Source organism: Dipodomys spectabilis, unplaced genomic scaffold (assembly GCF_019054845.1).
Source record: "Dipodomys spectabilis isolate Male_0828 unplaced genomic scaffold, ASM1905484v1 ptg000026l, whole genome shotgun sequence".
Taxonomy (NCBI): domain Eukaryota; kingdom Metazoa; phylum Chordata; class Mammalia; order Rodentia; family Heteromyidae; genus Dipodomys; species Dipodomys spectabilis.
This window is the reverse complement of record NW_024870703.1, coordinates 13,395,260-13,414,058: the sequence shown is the minus strand read 5'-3', so window position 1 is coordinate 13,414,058 and position 18,799 is coordinate 13,395,260. Positions and strand designations below refer to the sequence as shown.

The 18,799-nt window shown below is 38.1% G+C and overlaps 1 protein-coding gene across 2 annotated transcripts in view; it reads right to left on the bottom strand.

The window, feature by feature from the left end:
• The window catches only part of Fez2 (fasciculation and elongation protein zeta 2), a 37,528-nt gene that overhangs the window by 1,114 nt on the left and 17,615 nt on the right, over positions 1-18,799 (bottom strand). The window contains exons 6-8 of one of the 2 annotated variants that reach the window (XM_042675513.1): positions 7,100-7,180; positions 4,759-4,834; positions 2,137-2,202 (exon numbers count right to left, since the gene is read on the bottom strand). In XM_042675513.1, the coding sequence (XP_042531447.1) occupies positions 2,137-2,202; positions 4,759-4,834; positions 7,100-7,180 (223 nt within the window). The remainder of the gene's footprint in view (positions 1-2,136; positions 2,203-4,758; positions 4,835-7,099; positions 7,181-18,799) is intronic. The other variant, XM_042675514.1, reaches the window with a different exon arrangement.

Here is an 18,799-nt window from a genome sequence, read left to right as displayed (position 1 = left end):
TCTTATATACACCTTAAATGTATATAAATTATGAGACAAGAACTGAACATGGATGCAAGGATCTACAATAGCAAAAAAAAATGTTTATAAAGGTTTTAAGAAGATATAATAACTAGGATTTAAGACACATTAACTAGAATTTCCCAGAAATGAGACACCAAAAGTCCATGCCTCTTTAGGGTAACACTTAAGAGAGGCAAGCCTGTAACACCCTACACCATGATGCGTTTAGCAGCACAGCTCCCGGTGAAGTCAAAGAAGGCTGTGAGACTCTGCACACATTTTCATCCCTGTCTAGGATCCCTTCCTAACAGTAGCCAGGCCTGGCCTTTGGTACTGTAGCTAAATGGAGGGTGGCAACAGGCCACAGTGGGACAGAGAAGCAGGTGTGAGGAAAAGATACACTGGTCACACAGCACCTGGCCTTTCACCTTCTTTCACTTCTGACCTTCCTTTGCATTAGAATCAAGGCAGCAGCCAGATCAAGCTCATCTGTATTAAAACAATGACAAGACGAGCCAGACAAGGGGAAGGAGCATCTCCCTGTGACCAGTAACCTCCTCCCAGACTCTTTAGTACTGGTGCCAAGGAAGAGGGCTAGTTGACAGGCTGTGAATGTTCGCAGGATGGGTGGAAAAGAGCACTTGAAACTCCTCCCCGTCAGGACTCTCCTCCCCCCACCCCCACACCCCCACCCCCACCTCCAGCCCTCACCCCTGCCCAACCTCTTCATTTTCACAAGGGCAGAATCACACCTCTGGAGTCTGAGTCGCAGCTTCTTTTCCACCCAAAAGCAGAGACAAAAGCACAATGCATGCGTGCAACAGCATATCAGAAGCAGGAACAGTCTGAACAGAACTGGGCTTACAGATGGGAGCCAGTGGCTGGAGCACCAGGAGTCCAACTAGATGGGTGCTCTTCACTAAGGCATGTGGGAGAGGCTTACAATTACAATTTCTGAGTCAAGGATTAAAATTCACTTTCCTCAGAGCACTCTGCTCCAGGGGTCATAACAAACTTCCACGAAGACAAATATTGACATAGCTTATCTCTGGCACTACCCTAGGGACCCATTATAAAATTCAAAAAAAAAAATTATAAAAGACATGGTTCTTTATGTTTGTCTCATTCCTGTTCAACATCTAGAAGAACAAACCTAGAACAATCCAGCTTTCTCATATCAATGCTAGCACAACATGAAAGCAAACAAAGATGTCAGGTATTAAAAAATACTTCATAATTTAACAGGGAGAAAAAGGTCATCTATCAGAAAAACAGTGCATTCAAAACTGGCATTAATTCGATTTTTTTTTTCTACCGGTGTAAACTCGTCACTAATGGCTGGCTCCTGCTTTTACATCCAGAGTAAGTAACTTTGATTCACTTTCAGCCTCTTCCCTTTTTATGAAGAATATGGTTGGCAAAAAGCACCCCCCTGAAATTTAGAAAGCCCCAGGAATCCTACGTTCAGGCATTTCTGTAATGCTTCAAAATCCTCTCCATGGATAACTGATGTTTTTCATGTTCACTGGTATTAGTTTTGTCGAAAACTAAGTTCAGTTCTTCAGTCCTCACTTTCCCATTCCAGATTTTAGCTCTTTTTATTCATACTCCCATCCAGTGTGAACTTGATGCTGCTCCTCAGGTATATGGCTCATTTTTCACTATCCCCAGTTGGCAAAAGTCATTCTTTTGATTTTCCCCTTCCCTTTGCCCACTACACAACCCAATTTGTATTCATCTTGGTACTGTTAACTGCTTTGACTGTTTTGTCCATCCATCCTCACTGCCCTTCCTTTCCTACTTTCCAAGATCACAGCTTGCCCTTCTCAAGCCTCCCCTCTGTCCACACCCGGTGCACAGGTAGCTACAGCAATGGCCTATCAGTTCTCTACTGCCTCACTCAGCGTACAGAACTCAGACGTGGACATTATTTCCAGCCCAGGATCTCCAATGAAAGCTCAATCTTATACAGCCACATGTTGGTAGCATATGTCAGTCACTTATCTATCTTCATTCTGTTCATTAATAAAACTGTGCATTCATAAGGTACTTCTTAATTTGTTAGCAAGATGATGTATTTACTGACTAATCAAAGCTTCGCACCCACTGCACACATACCATTCTAAAACTCACCTTTCAGTATGTAGTCAGTCAATAAGCTTGGAACTTTTTCACTGTCCTCCTTCATAGCACGAAGAACTAAAGTAAGGAGAAAAAGACAAAAGGCAGCAATTTAAAGTGCAGATGAAAAGTAATATTTAATTCAAATAATGCAGTATTAATGATATAACAACTGATTCATACATATTAAGGATTATTTCCTAGGTAAGAAAATACACTAAATTAGGCTCAAGTTCAGTTGAATAAGTCCTTAGAGTTATTTCGAGGTCATTCCTAAGCGCTGGAGACAGGAAGGAGGAAGTGAGCTATTTTCATGGCACCTCCGCCTTGTCACAATAAGTACTGTGAGGTGAGTTACGGTCATGTGGACTTCGATGAACTCTGGATTTGGAGGATCTCGGTGCTGTCAATCATACAAATGGGAGAAACCCCTGGATAAACAGAGAGGTAGCTATACACTCCAAGGAGCACATCTGCCAGACTTGGAAATCTTTAAGGAAAGACTAAATGAAGAAAGGATTTCCATGAGTGGCACCCAGCATCTGTCATGCTATCTACTTCATCCAAGTAGCCTTTCTCTCTCCCCTCCTTCCCTTCTCTACGCCTCTTTTCTCTCCTCTCTCTCCTCTCTCTCACTCTCTCTCTCTCTCTGTCTCCTCTCCTCTCCTTTTTCTTCTCTTCCCTCTCTCTCTTCTCTTCCTCTCTCCCTCCCTTCCCTTTCTATGTATTTGGTGATCAAACCCATGCCTTGTCCATGTTGGCCAAGCAACAACCAAGCTACACTGTGCCCCTCTATACCAGGCTGACAATTCTGTATTTCACAGTAAAGACAAAAACAAATAGCAATCTACAAAGAGTAAAATGCTTTTGAGACTGTGTGTTGATAGAGAGAAATTCACAAATTTGAACTAAAACTGTGATTGTCAATTCAGATTTCCTCCAGAGCATCCTAATACTAACCTTGATGAACATGGTAATTTTCCTTACTATTATTATTATTGTACTTCCATTCTTGTAACTTTTATTAACAAGGCTGCACATCCATAAACAGGCTTTCTTTTGGCAACATCTTACATAGCTGCAGCAAAGGCTTCAGATCAGCCCCCAATTTTTTACAATATAACCTTTGTTGTTGTTGTTGTTTTTCACTTACACAAGAAAGTTCTTTCTTCCATCTGTTGTCTTCACAACAATATTGTCATTATAACTGTTTTAACTTGCACTTTCACCCATCCAAACACGTGCAAAGGTTCTTCACTGCGTCAATCTATGACTGTTAGAATCAGCCTACAAACATTCCCAGGATGGAATTGCAATGACTGATTGGTCTTTGAGAAGCTAGAGCTTCTGAGCAATATTTATATCCCTATCTTTTTAGAGACTGTTAAGTTCAGTGCTTCTGCTTTCAAGCATGTTTTGGAATTGTACGTAAAAATCACACTCCATAAGCTGGAACTGCCTGGGGCTGAAGTGACCCAGCCCTGTCATTCCTGGGTGATCTTGGAGATTCATAAATTTGCAAGCTCTTCTCCAAAATTAGATGGCTGACCTCCCAGTCAGTTATGGATTCATTATCACAAGACCCACTGTGGTCTTAAGATTTATTAATCCACACGTAAATATAAAAATGGTTTATGGATTATTCACCACAGGAAAGAATAAAAGCTCCACATCAGTGGTCAGGCAGTACATGTGCAATAAACAAAATACAGACCTTGTTTCTACTCTTATTCTCTCCCTAGCCATTTCTCCACACCCAAAATTTCAAAATCATCATAAATATGCATTCATGTGATACGTGTTCTTAATAATCTACTATCATAAAATTTTAGAAGAAATCTAAATAGTTAGCAAATTCAATCCTTTCATTTTAAAAGTAAGAAAAACATGACTATGGCTTACCCCCAAATCAAACATAATTTATTTACTGTGAGATATTTTTTAACATAGTTTGTCAATATGACCAAGAGAGGCTACGTGACTTCAAGGACATCTCTGAAAATAATAAGGATAAAACCAAAATCCTAGGCTTATGTTTTGGCTATCCTAAGATATACTCAACAGAATGTACATTTAAGCCTCACACATTATTTTAAAATGAAAGTTTCTCAAAGGTGGATTTCTTTGCTTTATTTATTAAAACATCCTAAGTGCTCAGGGATAAAGTGGACCTTTAACAAATACTTTCTGGGTGAATGCAAGCTCTTAAGACATCACTATCAATTTATGTTCTACTTATACCGACTACCTTGAGTTCCCCATTCAGAAGAAGGCAGAGTGTTTGCCATAAATCTCTTCTATTCAGTTACTAACAGTCATACTTACATACAGTCTACAAGCATTTTATTCATTGACAAAAGAATAAAATTGACAAATGAAGAGTCCAGTTATGGTTTTTTCCAAAAATGTAGCTCATAAATATTTCAAAAAGTAAGAGAAGAGGAGAAATTACAACTCAACACTAGAATTAGTGTATATTTGATGTTATAGCCATTTGGGGCCTCACTGGGATCAGAAGAAAGGAAGGTGTCCATCATTTACCATCCTATAACAGCAACACAAAATCAAGAAACCAAACTCAGGCATTTAGAGCCAGCTAAAGTACATCAGGTAACAGGTGTTGTCTTTGCTCACTTTTTGTTAAGATCTGAAGATCTTCAACAGATGGTGGTCCATTTTTTTTCTCGTAAGGAATGACTGTGGTCAAATACTGCCAAATTAAAAAACAAAAAAAAAATTAAATAGGAACTTAATTGCCTGCAAGAAACAAAAAGTGTGATATAGTTACTAATATTTTATACCATGAAACATAACTACTTTGGTAGTGAAAACATGAGTATGGTTAGAATATGAGCATCTTACTCTTCTGGCTAAAGCTCATTTTTCTGTTGTATACCAGCTGTGTGCCAACATAAATAATCATTGGTTTGCATTTCAGTTGTTGAAACTTTCACAAATAAGGTGTCAGGGTGATGTGTACAAGGTGTTCATTTTGAAAGTAAAGTCTCATCTAATATATCCTTGCATATTTTTCAACATATTTTTAAAGCAGTAATTAATCTAACAACATAGCTTGGCAACTGAGAAAGAAACAATCTCCAACATCCAAATAATCCTGTTATCAGGCCATCCTTAGCCTATTTGAGCATAACTGTCAACATGAGTAATGACAACTCCTTCTAGAATTTCAGAAGCATATGTTGTTACTGTACATTATGATATAAGCAGTTATAAATGTTTTTAGATACTAAATGAAATGAGAAAAGCGAAAGGAGAGAACAGACTAAGAGGAAGATGAACAATAACTTTTTTTGTTTTAACTTGAGACAATTTGCCTAGTTCACTACCTGTAAAGGTTCTCGAGTTAAGTCCTGAAACTCTGACCCCTGACAGCATGATCAGAAAATAATGGTCCAGTTTCTCCTATTCTGACTACTCCACCAGAAACTATAGAGAAAGCTAGTAGTTTACTGTGAATCTCTGAGTCCTGCTCAGTAGTGCCAGGACCTCAGTTTCAGCTCTATTCCTAATGCTTACTGAGTGATCTTATCCAAATCATAACTGGAAAACAAAAGAAAAAAAAAGGATAAAGCAAGATGCTTGATAATAACTGGACTTACAGATCCAGAAAAATAGAAGCGGTGTAGCTTGATGTCCCATCATCTTTCTAGAAGACTTCTTCAAGGAAAGGCTCATTGGTATAACCAAATATGTTTCTTTATAATGAACACCAGGGGAGTTAGAAACATGCTGCCTGGTCGTTGGCCCACAACAGAGAAATATAAGGAACCGTGGGCTTTCCCGCCTTCCTGCCAAACTCCCATGTGGAAGTCAGTTTGGAAGTCATTGGTCCATCTTGAATTGAGAGGTGACCAATAAAGAATAAAAACTAAAATTAGGGGCTGGGAAGGTAGCTCAGTGGTAGAGTCATTGCATGGATGCATGCATGAGGCCCTGGGTTTGATTCCTCAGCACCAAATAAGCAGAAAAAGCCAGCAGTGTTGCTGTGGCTTAAGTGTTAGAGTGCTAGCCTTGAGCTGAAAGAGCTGAGGGACAGCGCCCAGGCCAAGTTCAGGCCCCACAATTGGCAAAGAAAAAAAAAAACTAAAATTAAACCATCTTCTTACGGAGCCTCCTTGTGAGCTATAAGTCAGTGATTACCTGCTCTATGGAGCAACCAGTATCTCCATGAGTAACACACAAAAACCTTCCATAAGCACTCTAGGTATGACTCTTTTGATAAACTGCCTACACATTAAAACACATCGTTAATCTTTATTTAGGACCTAAATTAGCCCTCAACCCAAAAAGAAATCTAATTTTTAAAATCTTTTTTGAAATAGAATTTTCAAATAGTGAAAGGTAATTTTAAGCACATCCATTAATGGAGATGTGTTCACATGTCTGATTGTCCTTTAAATCATTACACAAAAATGTAAATAAAAACCAAATTGTTACATTGGACTGCGTAGTCATACAACATACAATTTTTTATCAGTGAGGTCAGACACAAAGTTGGCTGATAATATACTACATCTTAAAAACCACATGAATTTCAATTAAAGGAGGTAAAGAATCTATGTACTTTAACCTAAAATCTAGTCTCAAAGATACTAACATTTGCCTCTCTCTTCCCTAAAACGAGACCTTATTTCTTAGATTTGTAGGATTAGAGTAGCATTATACCAATACAGTTATTTTCACAATCAGATCTTTGTACACATGCAATTTGCTATGTCAATACATTAATATGTGTTTATATTAAAAGCAAGCATGAGAAATAACATGTCTTAAGAACCTGGTTAGTCTATTGTCCGATTTGGAAAAGGAAATTCTGTTACCAAGACATTGAACTTTCATCTTTCTCTTTTAAGCCATGTTCTTAGCAAATTAGTAGAGGTGTCAGTTTTTAGGATCTTCACTTGCACAGACTATGGAAAGGCAGAGAATGAGGGAAAAAAGGAGAACAGAGCACCTGTTTGTCTCCACCTGAATTTCCAAAGGTGTGGCGAAGGCCATTCTGAATGACATGTGAGATCCCTTCCATGCTGAAGCGCTAATGGCAGCAATTTACAGCCGGGAAGAAAAGGACAGAGAGAAAAGTTCACAGACTATTAGTAAGAATGTACCATGATTACATACGCCCAAGAGGCAAGCAGTTAGAAAACACCACAGTTGCTCATTCAGAGAAGGCAGACACAGTCATGCTAATTTTTAATGGTTTCATTTTCATTCACGTGCGAATCAAATGCAGAAGTAACAATTTTATGTTACTACTCATGAAGATCTTTCCTTGATGTAGCTGGAAGATTGGTTCCAATGTAAACCTTACCAGTTGAACATGTATTTTGCCATGTAATTTTTTTTTTTTTTTTGCGCCAGTGTGGGGGCTTGAACTCAGGACCTGGCCGATGTCCCTGACCTTTTTTGCTTAAGGCTAATGCTCTAACACTTGAGCCACAGCTCAAGCAGGAAGCATACTCCTGCTTTTTGATGGTTAACTAGAGATCATTGTCTCACACACTTTCCTGCTTGGCAGGATTCAAGCCACGATCCTCAAATCTCAGCTAGGATTACAGGTGTGAGCCAGCATGCCCCGTTTGCCATGTAATGTTTAAGATACCTTTTGATATTGTTTTACCTGCATTTTTTTCAAAAGTCAGTATGTCTATTTTCTGCTCAAATTTGTAGGTTTTAGCCATCAATTTGGAGAATATTAAATTCACCTTGGGAGGTCAAAAAGCTAGACTCTGGAGAGAGAACCATTGCTTCCCACTCCCTCTCCAGACCCTGCCACTGCCTTCATGGAAAAAATGAAAATTGGAAAACACCTGGCACTTTCTGGGGAGCAGAGTAGCTCCTACCTGCCAGCTAAGCCCCCAAAAACTTCTGAATATTTTCTACCTCCGTTTCTAGGAAACAATTCTAACTGCTTTCTCCCAGTAACCTCCAAGACTTCCTAGAATTCATTGGAGTGAAAAGAGAAAATTCTTTTCCTGAACTACTTATCTTGATTTGTAACCAGACTACAATGTCATGAGGCCCAGTGAAAAGAGTCCAGTAGCACCTTGGTGGCAGCTGAGTCAAAGGCTTTAGAGGGATTCTTGCAACATGAGGAATGGGAGGAAGTCATGCTGAAAAGGAAGTTGCTGCCAGACACTTCCTTTCCCTGGGACTTTATGGTGGAAAGTTGAACAAGTAAACACGCTGAAGGAGTCAACCTACAGAACACTGCAGCAGGCCCTAAGAAGCAGAAAAAAGGAAACAAAGGCAGCGGTCTCTGTCCTCAAGAAATGTATGTATTCATCCAAGGGTTCTCAAAGAGTGTGGTCTAGGAACACTCTGGAAGATTCCTGAACATCTCTCAGGGGCCCATGAGCTCAAAGTTATGTTCGTAATACTACTAAGATGTAATTTGTTTTTTTCACTGCCAATCTTTCAACTTCTGATGAAATATTCCAAATGAGAGATTAAATGCAGAAACAGATGAGAGAGTATAGTTTCCTTCAATTAAGCCAGACAGCAACAAGACTAACAAAAAATGCCCAGCAACAGCATTTTTCTCACCTGTGTATTTAAAGTAGAATCATTCTGATAAAAATTGAGCATTTGACTAATGATCAATGTATTTATTGTGGTTAATTTTTCTTGCATGTACGCCAGTCACGGAGCTTGATCTCAGGTTCTGGGAGCTGGTCCCTGAGCTTTGGTGCTGAAGGTTATCACTCTACTAGTTGAGCCACAGCTCCACAAACAGCTTTTTTTGGTAGTAAATTTGAGATAAGAGTATCACAGACTTTTCTGCACAGGCTGGCTTTGAACCGTGATCCTCAGATCTCAATCGCCTGAGCAGCTAGGATTACAGGCGTGAGCCACTAGAGCCCAGCTTATTTGGGGCATTTTTAATGAATCAGTTTTTGCGTATGTGCCAAAGCTGGGGCTTGAACACAGGACCCAAAGTTCTCACTTGACTTTTTCACTCAATCTACCACTTGAGCCTCTACTTCTGGCTTTTTGCTGGCAAACTGGAGGTAAGAGGCTCACAATTTTTCTACATGGGCTGGCTTGGAACCTTGCTATTCAGATCTCAGCTTGTTAAATAGTTAGGATTACAGGCATGAGCCACCAGCAACTAGCTATGAATTAATACTTTTAATGCAAACCATTTTAATTTTGAATATAGTAAATATTAATCAATATGGCATATATAAAGATATCATACTTTTTAACAATGTAACAAAGTCCAGACAACACAAAGCTGAGACATGCCAACGTTTAATCCTTGATGGGGCCTACCACATGCTCCTGGAAATCAGAGTACCACACCAACCATCTGTGGGAGCCTGTGACCGATACCCCTCCTCCTATACCATCCTCCTACCCCTTGCCCATCCCAGATCCAGTTCTGCATACCATCTTGTTTGGGCAACAATAAAATATCTAGTCAAGATCGTCTGACTACTCTTCACTGTGCTGAAAAAATAACTATTGCCTTGGATGAAAAAGGTTAGCTTTACAAGAAAAACCTACAGACAACCAATTTCATAGCTTTTTTTCACATTCTAGTATACAATTTGTCCACATTTTTGACACAGATTATTCAATGAGATAGGGATCAAAGTCTGCAATAAAAACAATAGCTACTGCTTGCAGACCAGCCAAGTCAGTTCCTTTTATAAAAACGCTATCAAATACACTTCATTTGACAGACAGTAAAGGGAAAAAAAAAACTAAATTTATTTTTCCAGTCTCAATTATCTGGCTTCATTGTCTATGGATGTGTTACAGTCAGACACACATTTGGAAAATCAAACAGGGTGAAGTTTTAGAATTCACACATTAAGAGACTAAAAAAAATCCACTTTACGTTTGGAGAACACATTCCAAAACACTAGCTTTATTTTTCCTAATTGTAAAGCTAACTACCATCACTGAAAAGAGAAGAAGAGAGGGAGGGAAAAAGGGAAGGAGAGAGGGAGGATTGTTTTTCATTGATTAAAATATTCTGTTGGGAGCAAAACTGGCCTGGTCAGGAATGATCACACTAAAGTACACTGGATGATTGGTCTTCTTAATTCTTAATTCTCACACCATAGGAAGCATGCCCATGGGTGGCTGAAATTTACTTTGCAAACATGTAAATATTTGTCTAATAGAAGTAGACAAAGAAAAGAAAACCTATATATAGATATATAGATATAGCTAGGAATAGATTTTTTTTGACCCAAGATCTGTGCTGCCCAGGCTGATCATATTCCTAGACTCAAGTCATCTTCGTACCTCAATCTCATAAGTAGGGCCATACCACGATGTTCAGCCAATCAGAATGAAGGTTTTGAGGTTTTTGTTGTTGTTGCTGCTGCTGTTTGGGTTTTGTTTTGTTTTGATTTGATTTGAGACACAGTCTCACCATAGCCCAGGCTAACCTGGAACTTTACAATCCTCCTTTTTCAGCCTTCCAAGCACTGAGACCCAGATGTACAAAACCACACCTGGCTCAAGTTATTTTTAATGGAAGTTACAGGGTACAAGACCAAAGAAAAACAAAGAAAAGCAAAATCTTAGTTAACTTTTTCATAAATTCAATTCAGTTCTCCAAATCTTTGAGGACAGAAATAGGGTCAGATCAGATACTTCTTTTATGTTCCAGGGAACACAAACTAGTCCTCATTATGCCAGCAGTAGCTGACGGACAGTCAGTGATTTAAACTGCAAAATTCTATGGCAAGTACTATCCACAATGGTGAACTACTTGCAGGTTTTTCTATGAAACCTGGAATCACACCTGAGTCAAAACATTTGGAATGAGAAACATTCTGAAAGTCAGCTTGGACAGGAAAATACTGGACTAGAAATCTGAGATGTGGATGCTCCCAGCTCTGACGATCACACTCAGGGCTGACGTGAGTGAAGTCCTCACACGGCTGAGGCCTCTCCATGAAGGAGCCACTCAGTGACACCACTTGCAAATGACTGATTTACAAACCCTACAATCTACAAACTATCTGAACCAAAAGACACAACCTGCTGACACGGAGTTGCCCACTCAAATGGCTTCATTTCTCTGATGAGAGAATGAAAACATTTTGAGGAAAGAAACAGATCTTGTCTGTCTGTGTCAGGGATTTGCACAGGGCCTGGCCTATAGCAAGCATTTGTAAATACTTGCTGAGCTAATGTTCTAACACAGGTAACACCAGACACAAGAGTCCTAAAGCTTGGGAGTCTTTTTACCAGAACACAAGGCCTCTGGACTGTTTCAAGGGGAAAAGAAAGAGCCAAAAGGCAAAACTGATCTATGTGGGAACACAGAATGATGTAATCCTAGAACAAAAAGTTACTGGTCAAAGGAGAAAACCGTAACAGAGTTCTGGAAAAGTCTACTGAAGAATCTAGTTTAGGAAATAAAAATGAGATTAATAAAGACAAAATAAGTCTGGTTTATGAAACCGAAAAGAGACCAAGGGCCAAAACTCCTACAATAGCAAGGAGGAGCAACGGAAGATCAGTAAACAAGGGGATAAAGGAAAAGATGGAGGGAGTGGGAGTAGTAATCGGAAAAAAGCTTTGTAGAGCACAGTGGATTCTGCTTTACAACTGTTCTGTAAATTCAAAAAAAATACACCCTTAAGAAGATAAAACCTCAGGGGCAGATTAGATTTACTTTTTTAGTAAACATCACCTTATTCAGAAATGCAATATTTACAACCTTGAGAACAGATGCAGTATTGTTAGGTACTTAGGGTACTTAACTGGACCAGAGGGAAGGTTTTTCCCTGTACCTAACTTTTATAGAAGGAAACAAAGAAAGGGGATGGAGAGGGGTGGGGTGTCTTTGTTGAGCATTTCTTAATGTGAAAGTACCACAGACATCTCAACACCCCAGCAATAAGTGGCAGGACTATAAATGTAGAATGCATGTTACAGTTTAATTAAACCATTAATATTAACTGATCCTCTCTCCATTTAATCTACAATTCCCATAGATGACTAGGGAATTCAAATGACCATAGTAAATGACTGATGAAGATCCTGACTCTAAAGTTGTTTTGTTTTAAATTTAGTGTGTGTGTGTGTGTGCGTGTGTGTTGGTACTGTTGTTTGAACTCAGGGTCTATAGCTCTTGCTGATGCTCTACTATTTGAGCCGTAAGTCCACTTCCATACTTTTGCTGGTTAATTGGAGATTGGAGATGTAAGAGTCACACAGAACTTCCTGTCTAGGCTGGCTTCAAACCGTGATCCTCAGATATCAGCCTCCAGAATAGCTAGGAATACAGAGTGAGCCACCAGCACCAGACTAAAGTTATTTTAAATCTATCTGTCCATTTCCCACTCCATCTTGAGAAGGGAGGTAATAGTTATATAAAGTGCCCTTGCCCAAGTGGAAATTTTGATGTTAGTCTATCTGTAAGCAGGAAAATGATTAAGCATTACAGAATTTACCTTTTGTTGCCCTTGCTACAGACAAATGCCAAAGGAATGTGGCAAGACCAGGCAGAGGAAGGGGTTATTGGACACAAGGACTTCAACCGCATTATTTACACTTGCAACACTCACAACTGCCTCATGATCATTTCCTTCCTGGCGTGAGGATGTATAAAAAGTCTCAAAATCAGTCGTTCTCGGGAAACTGTTCTCAGATAAAACTGGGAGCAACAAAGTATAAACAAGATATAGAAGATCTTTAAAAATCCATAAAAGTCTAAAAGACAAGGAAATTGGCCAAGATCTCTGAGTCCACGTACAACACGCCCATGTAGAAAATTCCAGGCCTGGCCCAGTTCTCTGTTCTACCCCCCACCCCCAACACACACATACTTCCTCTCTCCAGGACACAGTGCATGTATGATCAAAGCCTCTGTTGAGCTTGCATTTACTCATGCATAAAATGGCAATAAATATCAACACTCTAAATTTGTTGTAGGATAAAATGAAATAATCCATAGGAAATCATTAAGCACAGCACTCAGCAAATATCAATATTTTTTTTAAATCTGGGCTATATTCCCTAAAAGAGGGGCTAGAATAACATTTTAGATATCACTCCAAAGAGAAATAACCACATCCTTGCTACTTTTCTCCAAGCCAGAAAAAAAAATAGTATATCAAGTTCTTCAAATATAAATTAAACTGTCACTGAGAAATATTAAATTCCTGATTACAGGCTCTACCTTAAGAGTCTGGAGACAACCAAAAGAATAGACATTACTGTCACTGACTATAAATATCAACTAAAAACCCAGAAAACAAGTAACAGTTTTCAAGGTCTTCCTGAACAATAAAAAGAATTAGAGAACATGATGCAACCCTAAAAGCAACAAGAATTAGATACAATGTTGAATTTGCTCATTCTTCTCCAGAAATCAAAAACAGCAACTGTTCCATGCACCACATATTTATCAGCTCAATAAATTTCACAAAAAAAAAATAAGAAGAGAGAGAAAAAGCTAGGACAGACAGAAGCAAAGCAAAATTTAAAACTAAGAAGAAAGCAGGACTATTCCCTACTACCAGAGTTTGCTGTAAACCTCCTTTGAACTGACTGGCAGAAATCTCTAGCCAGAACAGCTTCCCAAAATCTCAATATCAAAGCTCAGGGACAGGAGAAAGATTAGGAAAAGATATTAAGCAATGCTTTTCATCTATTTAGGACTTACTCTCGTTGACTCTTACTCCAGTAATATTCTTTATACTCAAGAAGTTCAAAAGGAAGAGAAATGAAAACATAATAATTGTTCTTCATAAGTCACATACTCGATAGCTTGATGATCCTCAAATATTAAACTATTGAAAAATACTTTTAATTTTTAGTAAAGTAAAACTCCTAAAATAATCAAAACTTAAAACGAGAGTATTACAAAATGAAAGGCAATAGTAAAATTCAAAATAATTACAAGGTCAGAATATCCAAGTTAAGGTAATAGATATGAAACTAATTGCTATTTTTGACACTGTAAGCCAAGTAATTTCAGTGTGGATCATAAAGCGAATATTAAAGTGAATTCTACCAAAATATAATTTTTCTCAAAAAAAAATATGACAGAAAATATGAAATATTCCAGAACAGGTAAATATTTGATACTGGTTTGAATATTAAACTCCTGTTTTTGTAAGTTCCCTCTCAGAATGGAAAGCTATGACACCAGGATATTCAAAGTTAAAAATCAAGTGGAATTATTTTTTAAAAATTAATATTTTACACTTGAAGATCTTTCATATTTATGTAACCTAATATGAATATGAAAATTAAATTATCACCCAGCATTCTCAAAGCTACTAAAACCAAAATAATCTTAACAATTTTACAAATTTTCTTTACCAATTCTTATGGACATTCTAAACCAAGCATGTAATAAGAATTAAACATCGTGACATCTTATGGCTTTTTTTGTGAACTTGTGTTATATAATAATGATCTCTGAGATATAAAAAAGTCACAAATGGACTACATTAAGTATCTGAAAGATCACTATTACCATCCTAACACACATCAGAAAAAGTCAATATTAACAGATTAAAAACAAACTGATACATATTCTACTAGTCAATATATTCTCAGGAAAAAAAAACATTTTAATAGCTAAAAGAATCCATAATACCTGTGGGGTATTGGTGGCTTACACCTGGAATCTTAGCTACTCAGCAGACTGAATCTGAAGCAGATAGAATGGAACCAGGCAGAAAAATCTGTGACCCTCCATCTCCAATTAACTAGCAACGAAGCCAGAGTGGGCCCCTAGCTCAAGTTGCGTAACATACCAGCTACAAGTGAAAAAAACATGCGAGAGCTTAGAGCCTGAGTTCAAGTCATGTACGGACTCAGATCACAACAGTAGCAGTAATTTCTAATTTTCATTTAACCATGACCTTTCATAGCCCTAATACGAATTGTTAAAAAATGTTCTTTGCAATAAAGAAAGATATATAGGAATATGTTCAGTTATCAACGAACTATTGTTGAAAATACATTCATGAATATGTGCATAGCAGAAATTAAACTCTCAATAATAAATTAGTATTGGGGGCATGTTCACATGTAAAAAGGAAACAACAGATTATTTATTAGTCATACTAGGAACTAAGTCACCAAGACAAAGCAATGCATATAGACAAAATATAAATAAAATGTATAAGAAAAAACATGTATCATCTAAGCCCTAGGTCTCTAAGCTCAACAGTGATAAATTAGGTTGATATGCTTCTTCCCAGCACTGAGTTTCTAGTTTTCTCTAGTCACCAATAGCTAACATCCCAAGAGTTTTCAGGGTAGACTTTGTCAGGTAGGCTGAAGCATGTATACATTTCTGATGATGGTAAGTGTTTAAGACTCTAAATTCTCTCGTGAAAGGTCAATGTATTAAGAGTAAACAAAACAATATTAATTCCTAATTTCTTAACTATAGACTTAGGATGAGGAACCTCATAAGTTTTCAGGATAAGGAACCTCACAAGTCTTCTATAAAATCAGATATGACTTAATGCTCAGGGATTTCCTTTTTCTTCCATATAATACTAAGGTATGATTCTAAGCAGGTAAACCAATACTAATGTCTTTGAAACACAGGGCAATCCTAGAGGAACAGCAGGATATTTTTAACTACTGTTGTACTCAGAGAACTGCTTCCAAAACCTAAATGGCTTATATTTTTTTTATATATGTCTCTTCTTCCCCCACCCAAAATAAAAAATACTAATGGAATAATCATTAAAATCCCCAAATCCAAGTCTTCTGAGACTCAATCTTCATATGTGACATGAGGTGCTCCGTAAATATGAATTAGCTATTGACAATGCCCCGTGTCAGAGGAGATCTGAGCCAAAGATTGATTGCAAGGCAGTATGGTAATGTACCATTAGAAGTACGTACACAGCACAGATAAATATGAGAAACAACTCAGACACAGAAAGCAACACATCAAATGATACAAATGGTCAGCAGATCCAACCACTGTTGGTCTATCAAAAGTATACAGTAGGCCAGGCGCCAGTGGCTCACGCCTATAATCCTAGCTACTCAGGAGGCTGAGATCTGAGGATACAGTTCAAAGCCAGCCTGGACAGGAAACTCCGTGAGACTCTTATCTCCAATAAGACTAGAAAACCAGAAATGGCACTGTGGCTCAAGTGGTAGAGCGCTTGCCTTGAGCTGAAGAGCGCAGGGACAGCACCCAAGCCTAGAGTTCAAGACCCACAACCCACAAAAGAAAAAAGTGTAACACTAAAAGTCTAATAATGTCCATTACTCTTGGGAACTGTGGGGAAATGGTCATTGTTCTCCTGACTGGTTGGCATTTCTGTAGAACAATTTGAAGAGCTGCTCGTTTAAACCCAATATTGTTTCCCCAAGAAATTCCAGGGGTTTCAGTGAATGAATGAGTAAACTAGTTTCACTAACCAAAATAAGTCTTTAAAAAAAAAAACTCAAATTTGGCCCAAGCCCAGGATTCAAGCCCCAGAACTGGGGGAAAAAAATTCTCACCTGTTCTTTAATAAGAGACAAATAAAAAGTGTAATCTGGGGGGAAAAAAAGCTCAAAGTTGGGAAAACGGTAACTTTGGTTTAATAATTTCTGATCCCTACAACGTATCCATGAGATGACTGGTAGCAGCAGGCATGGATGATAAATAACAGACACTGGGAGTGCATTCTATACCATTCCTACACACATCATTTCATCTGATCTCTCCCATACTCAAAGGTGTCTATGACCATTGGCAGGATTCAAATACAGCACTTAATTCCTAATCAAGGCTCTATTTAGCCTCATGGCTTTGGTATCTGGGAGAAAATACAAATTTGCACGCTGATCCTTCCTTCATTCTCACATTCATTCTTGGGTTTCTCATGTTAGTCCTAATGAATGAAAATATACAAAGAAAATAAAGTTAAATTTCTTTTCCTTAAAAAGTCATAAAAATAGTATGAATTTTAAAAAAAAGAGGTGACGGATAAGGAAGTTCAGTTAAGAAAAGGGGAACAGAAGATAAAGAAACAAGATTCAAAATAGCATAAAGAAATACAAATGCAACTGTCTCTATGCTGATGACAGTGCACACAACCTTCCACTCCTCAGCCTTCTTCAAGCGATGCAAAACAAAACAAGGCAACCTCAAGCCTCTGCTCTCCTGAATCAGTTTTCCCCAACGGATTTATTCCTCGACCTTTCCTCTAACCCAAGAGCTGGAAAGGGGCCAGCCAGCATCCTCTGCAGATCATGAAGAGCTGCAGTACAACTGTAGCCTCTCACTTTCCAAACTAGCTCCCTACCAGCAACACTGCTGTCTTGTTCTTCCTAAATGCATTTGTTGTTACCTGACTTTACATCGTCCATTCATCCTTTTGCTCCTCTCTTGTTTGAATCCCTCATAAGAATTTAGGTTCCATGAGGACTGTAAGCCTTGTCTGTTGTATTTGTCCCTCCATCTGATCACAGCCAAGCACCAGGAAGGTATTCCACAAACATTTGCTGAGTGAATGAATACTGATATATCCAATATATGACATACCGTTATTTTAAAATTAAAACTCAAGCCAAGGTAACACCTCCCTTTTACAAGACACTCAATATGGCATTTTCTAATATTCTAAACGGCAACCCTAGATCACTTTTTTTTTAATCAGCAGCAAAAGTTTGAAACAAAATATGTCTCTAAAATTAACACCTATAGTTTAACTACGCTCTCTACCCAGCCAGAGGCTCAGCATCACTAGACCAAACTCAATAAGCTGGCAATTAGAGTCAAGAATTATACCAACTACAAACTGATGTATTATTGTAATGAAATATGGAAGAAAGAAAATGGGAGAAAAACTATTCCATACTCAAGGAAAGAGTTTAAGTTCTACTATCTCAAAAGTATCTGCAGTAGTCAGAAAAAAAAGGACTGATACTAGAAAAACAGGTAACATAGGGCATCTATAAGATCACCACTTTTTTAAGTTAGTATCACTGACACTAGCTAACTCAGAGAGCTCAGGACCTGAATGGAGATGTAAAATGTCTGGGAACACATACCTCCAGCAATCTGTATTGTCTCAATAGTCATTCTACTGTAGAGTTTTTTTGGGTCACCTGCCACTACCTTCCAAATCCCAGGTTTCAAGCTGTTTGTAGGACAGATGGGATGCTCATTCTCTGGCATTTTAAGCTAAAAACAGATACAGGGAACAAGTACCAGGAGCTAAGCTGTGCCATTACTGTCCTGATTAACATTTCTGACATCAATAGTAGATGGAGACTCACAAAGCAACTTCACTAGTTTAAATATTGTGTGGAAAAAAGGGTACTTTTCTCTGACACTCAAATAGCTCCACACACTGTCATGCCAAATCCATTTCTCAATACAAACAGCATGTAAAGTTACATATGCTAACGCTGTTTATTTGAGAATTACAAAAAGAAGTCTTTAAACCCCCCTAGGTGTAAATTTGTTTTCTTCAGCCAAGTGTTAACTTTGATAAACAGAAGATCTACATGTTATCCCAAACAGCAGATAGGCAGAAATTACTGACAAGGTGGACTTTTTCACTAAGCATTTTGTTTAGTCCTGGTAGTCTAACAGGGCAATTTAAAGGGTACAATTTCTTAACAACTTCAGATGCAAAAGTAAAATACTTCCTTTGATCTTTTAAGGCAAAATTTTCCAGAGCTATATATTTAAACAAATATGAAA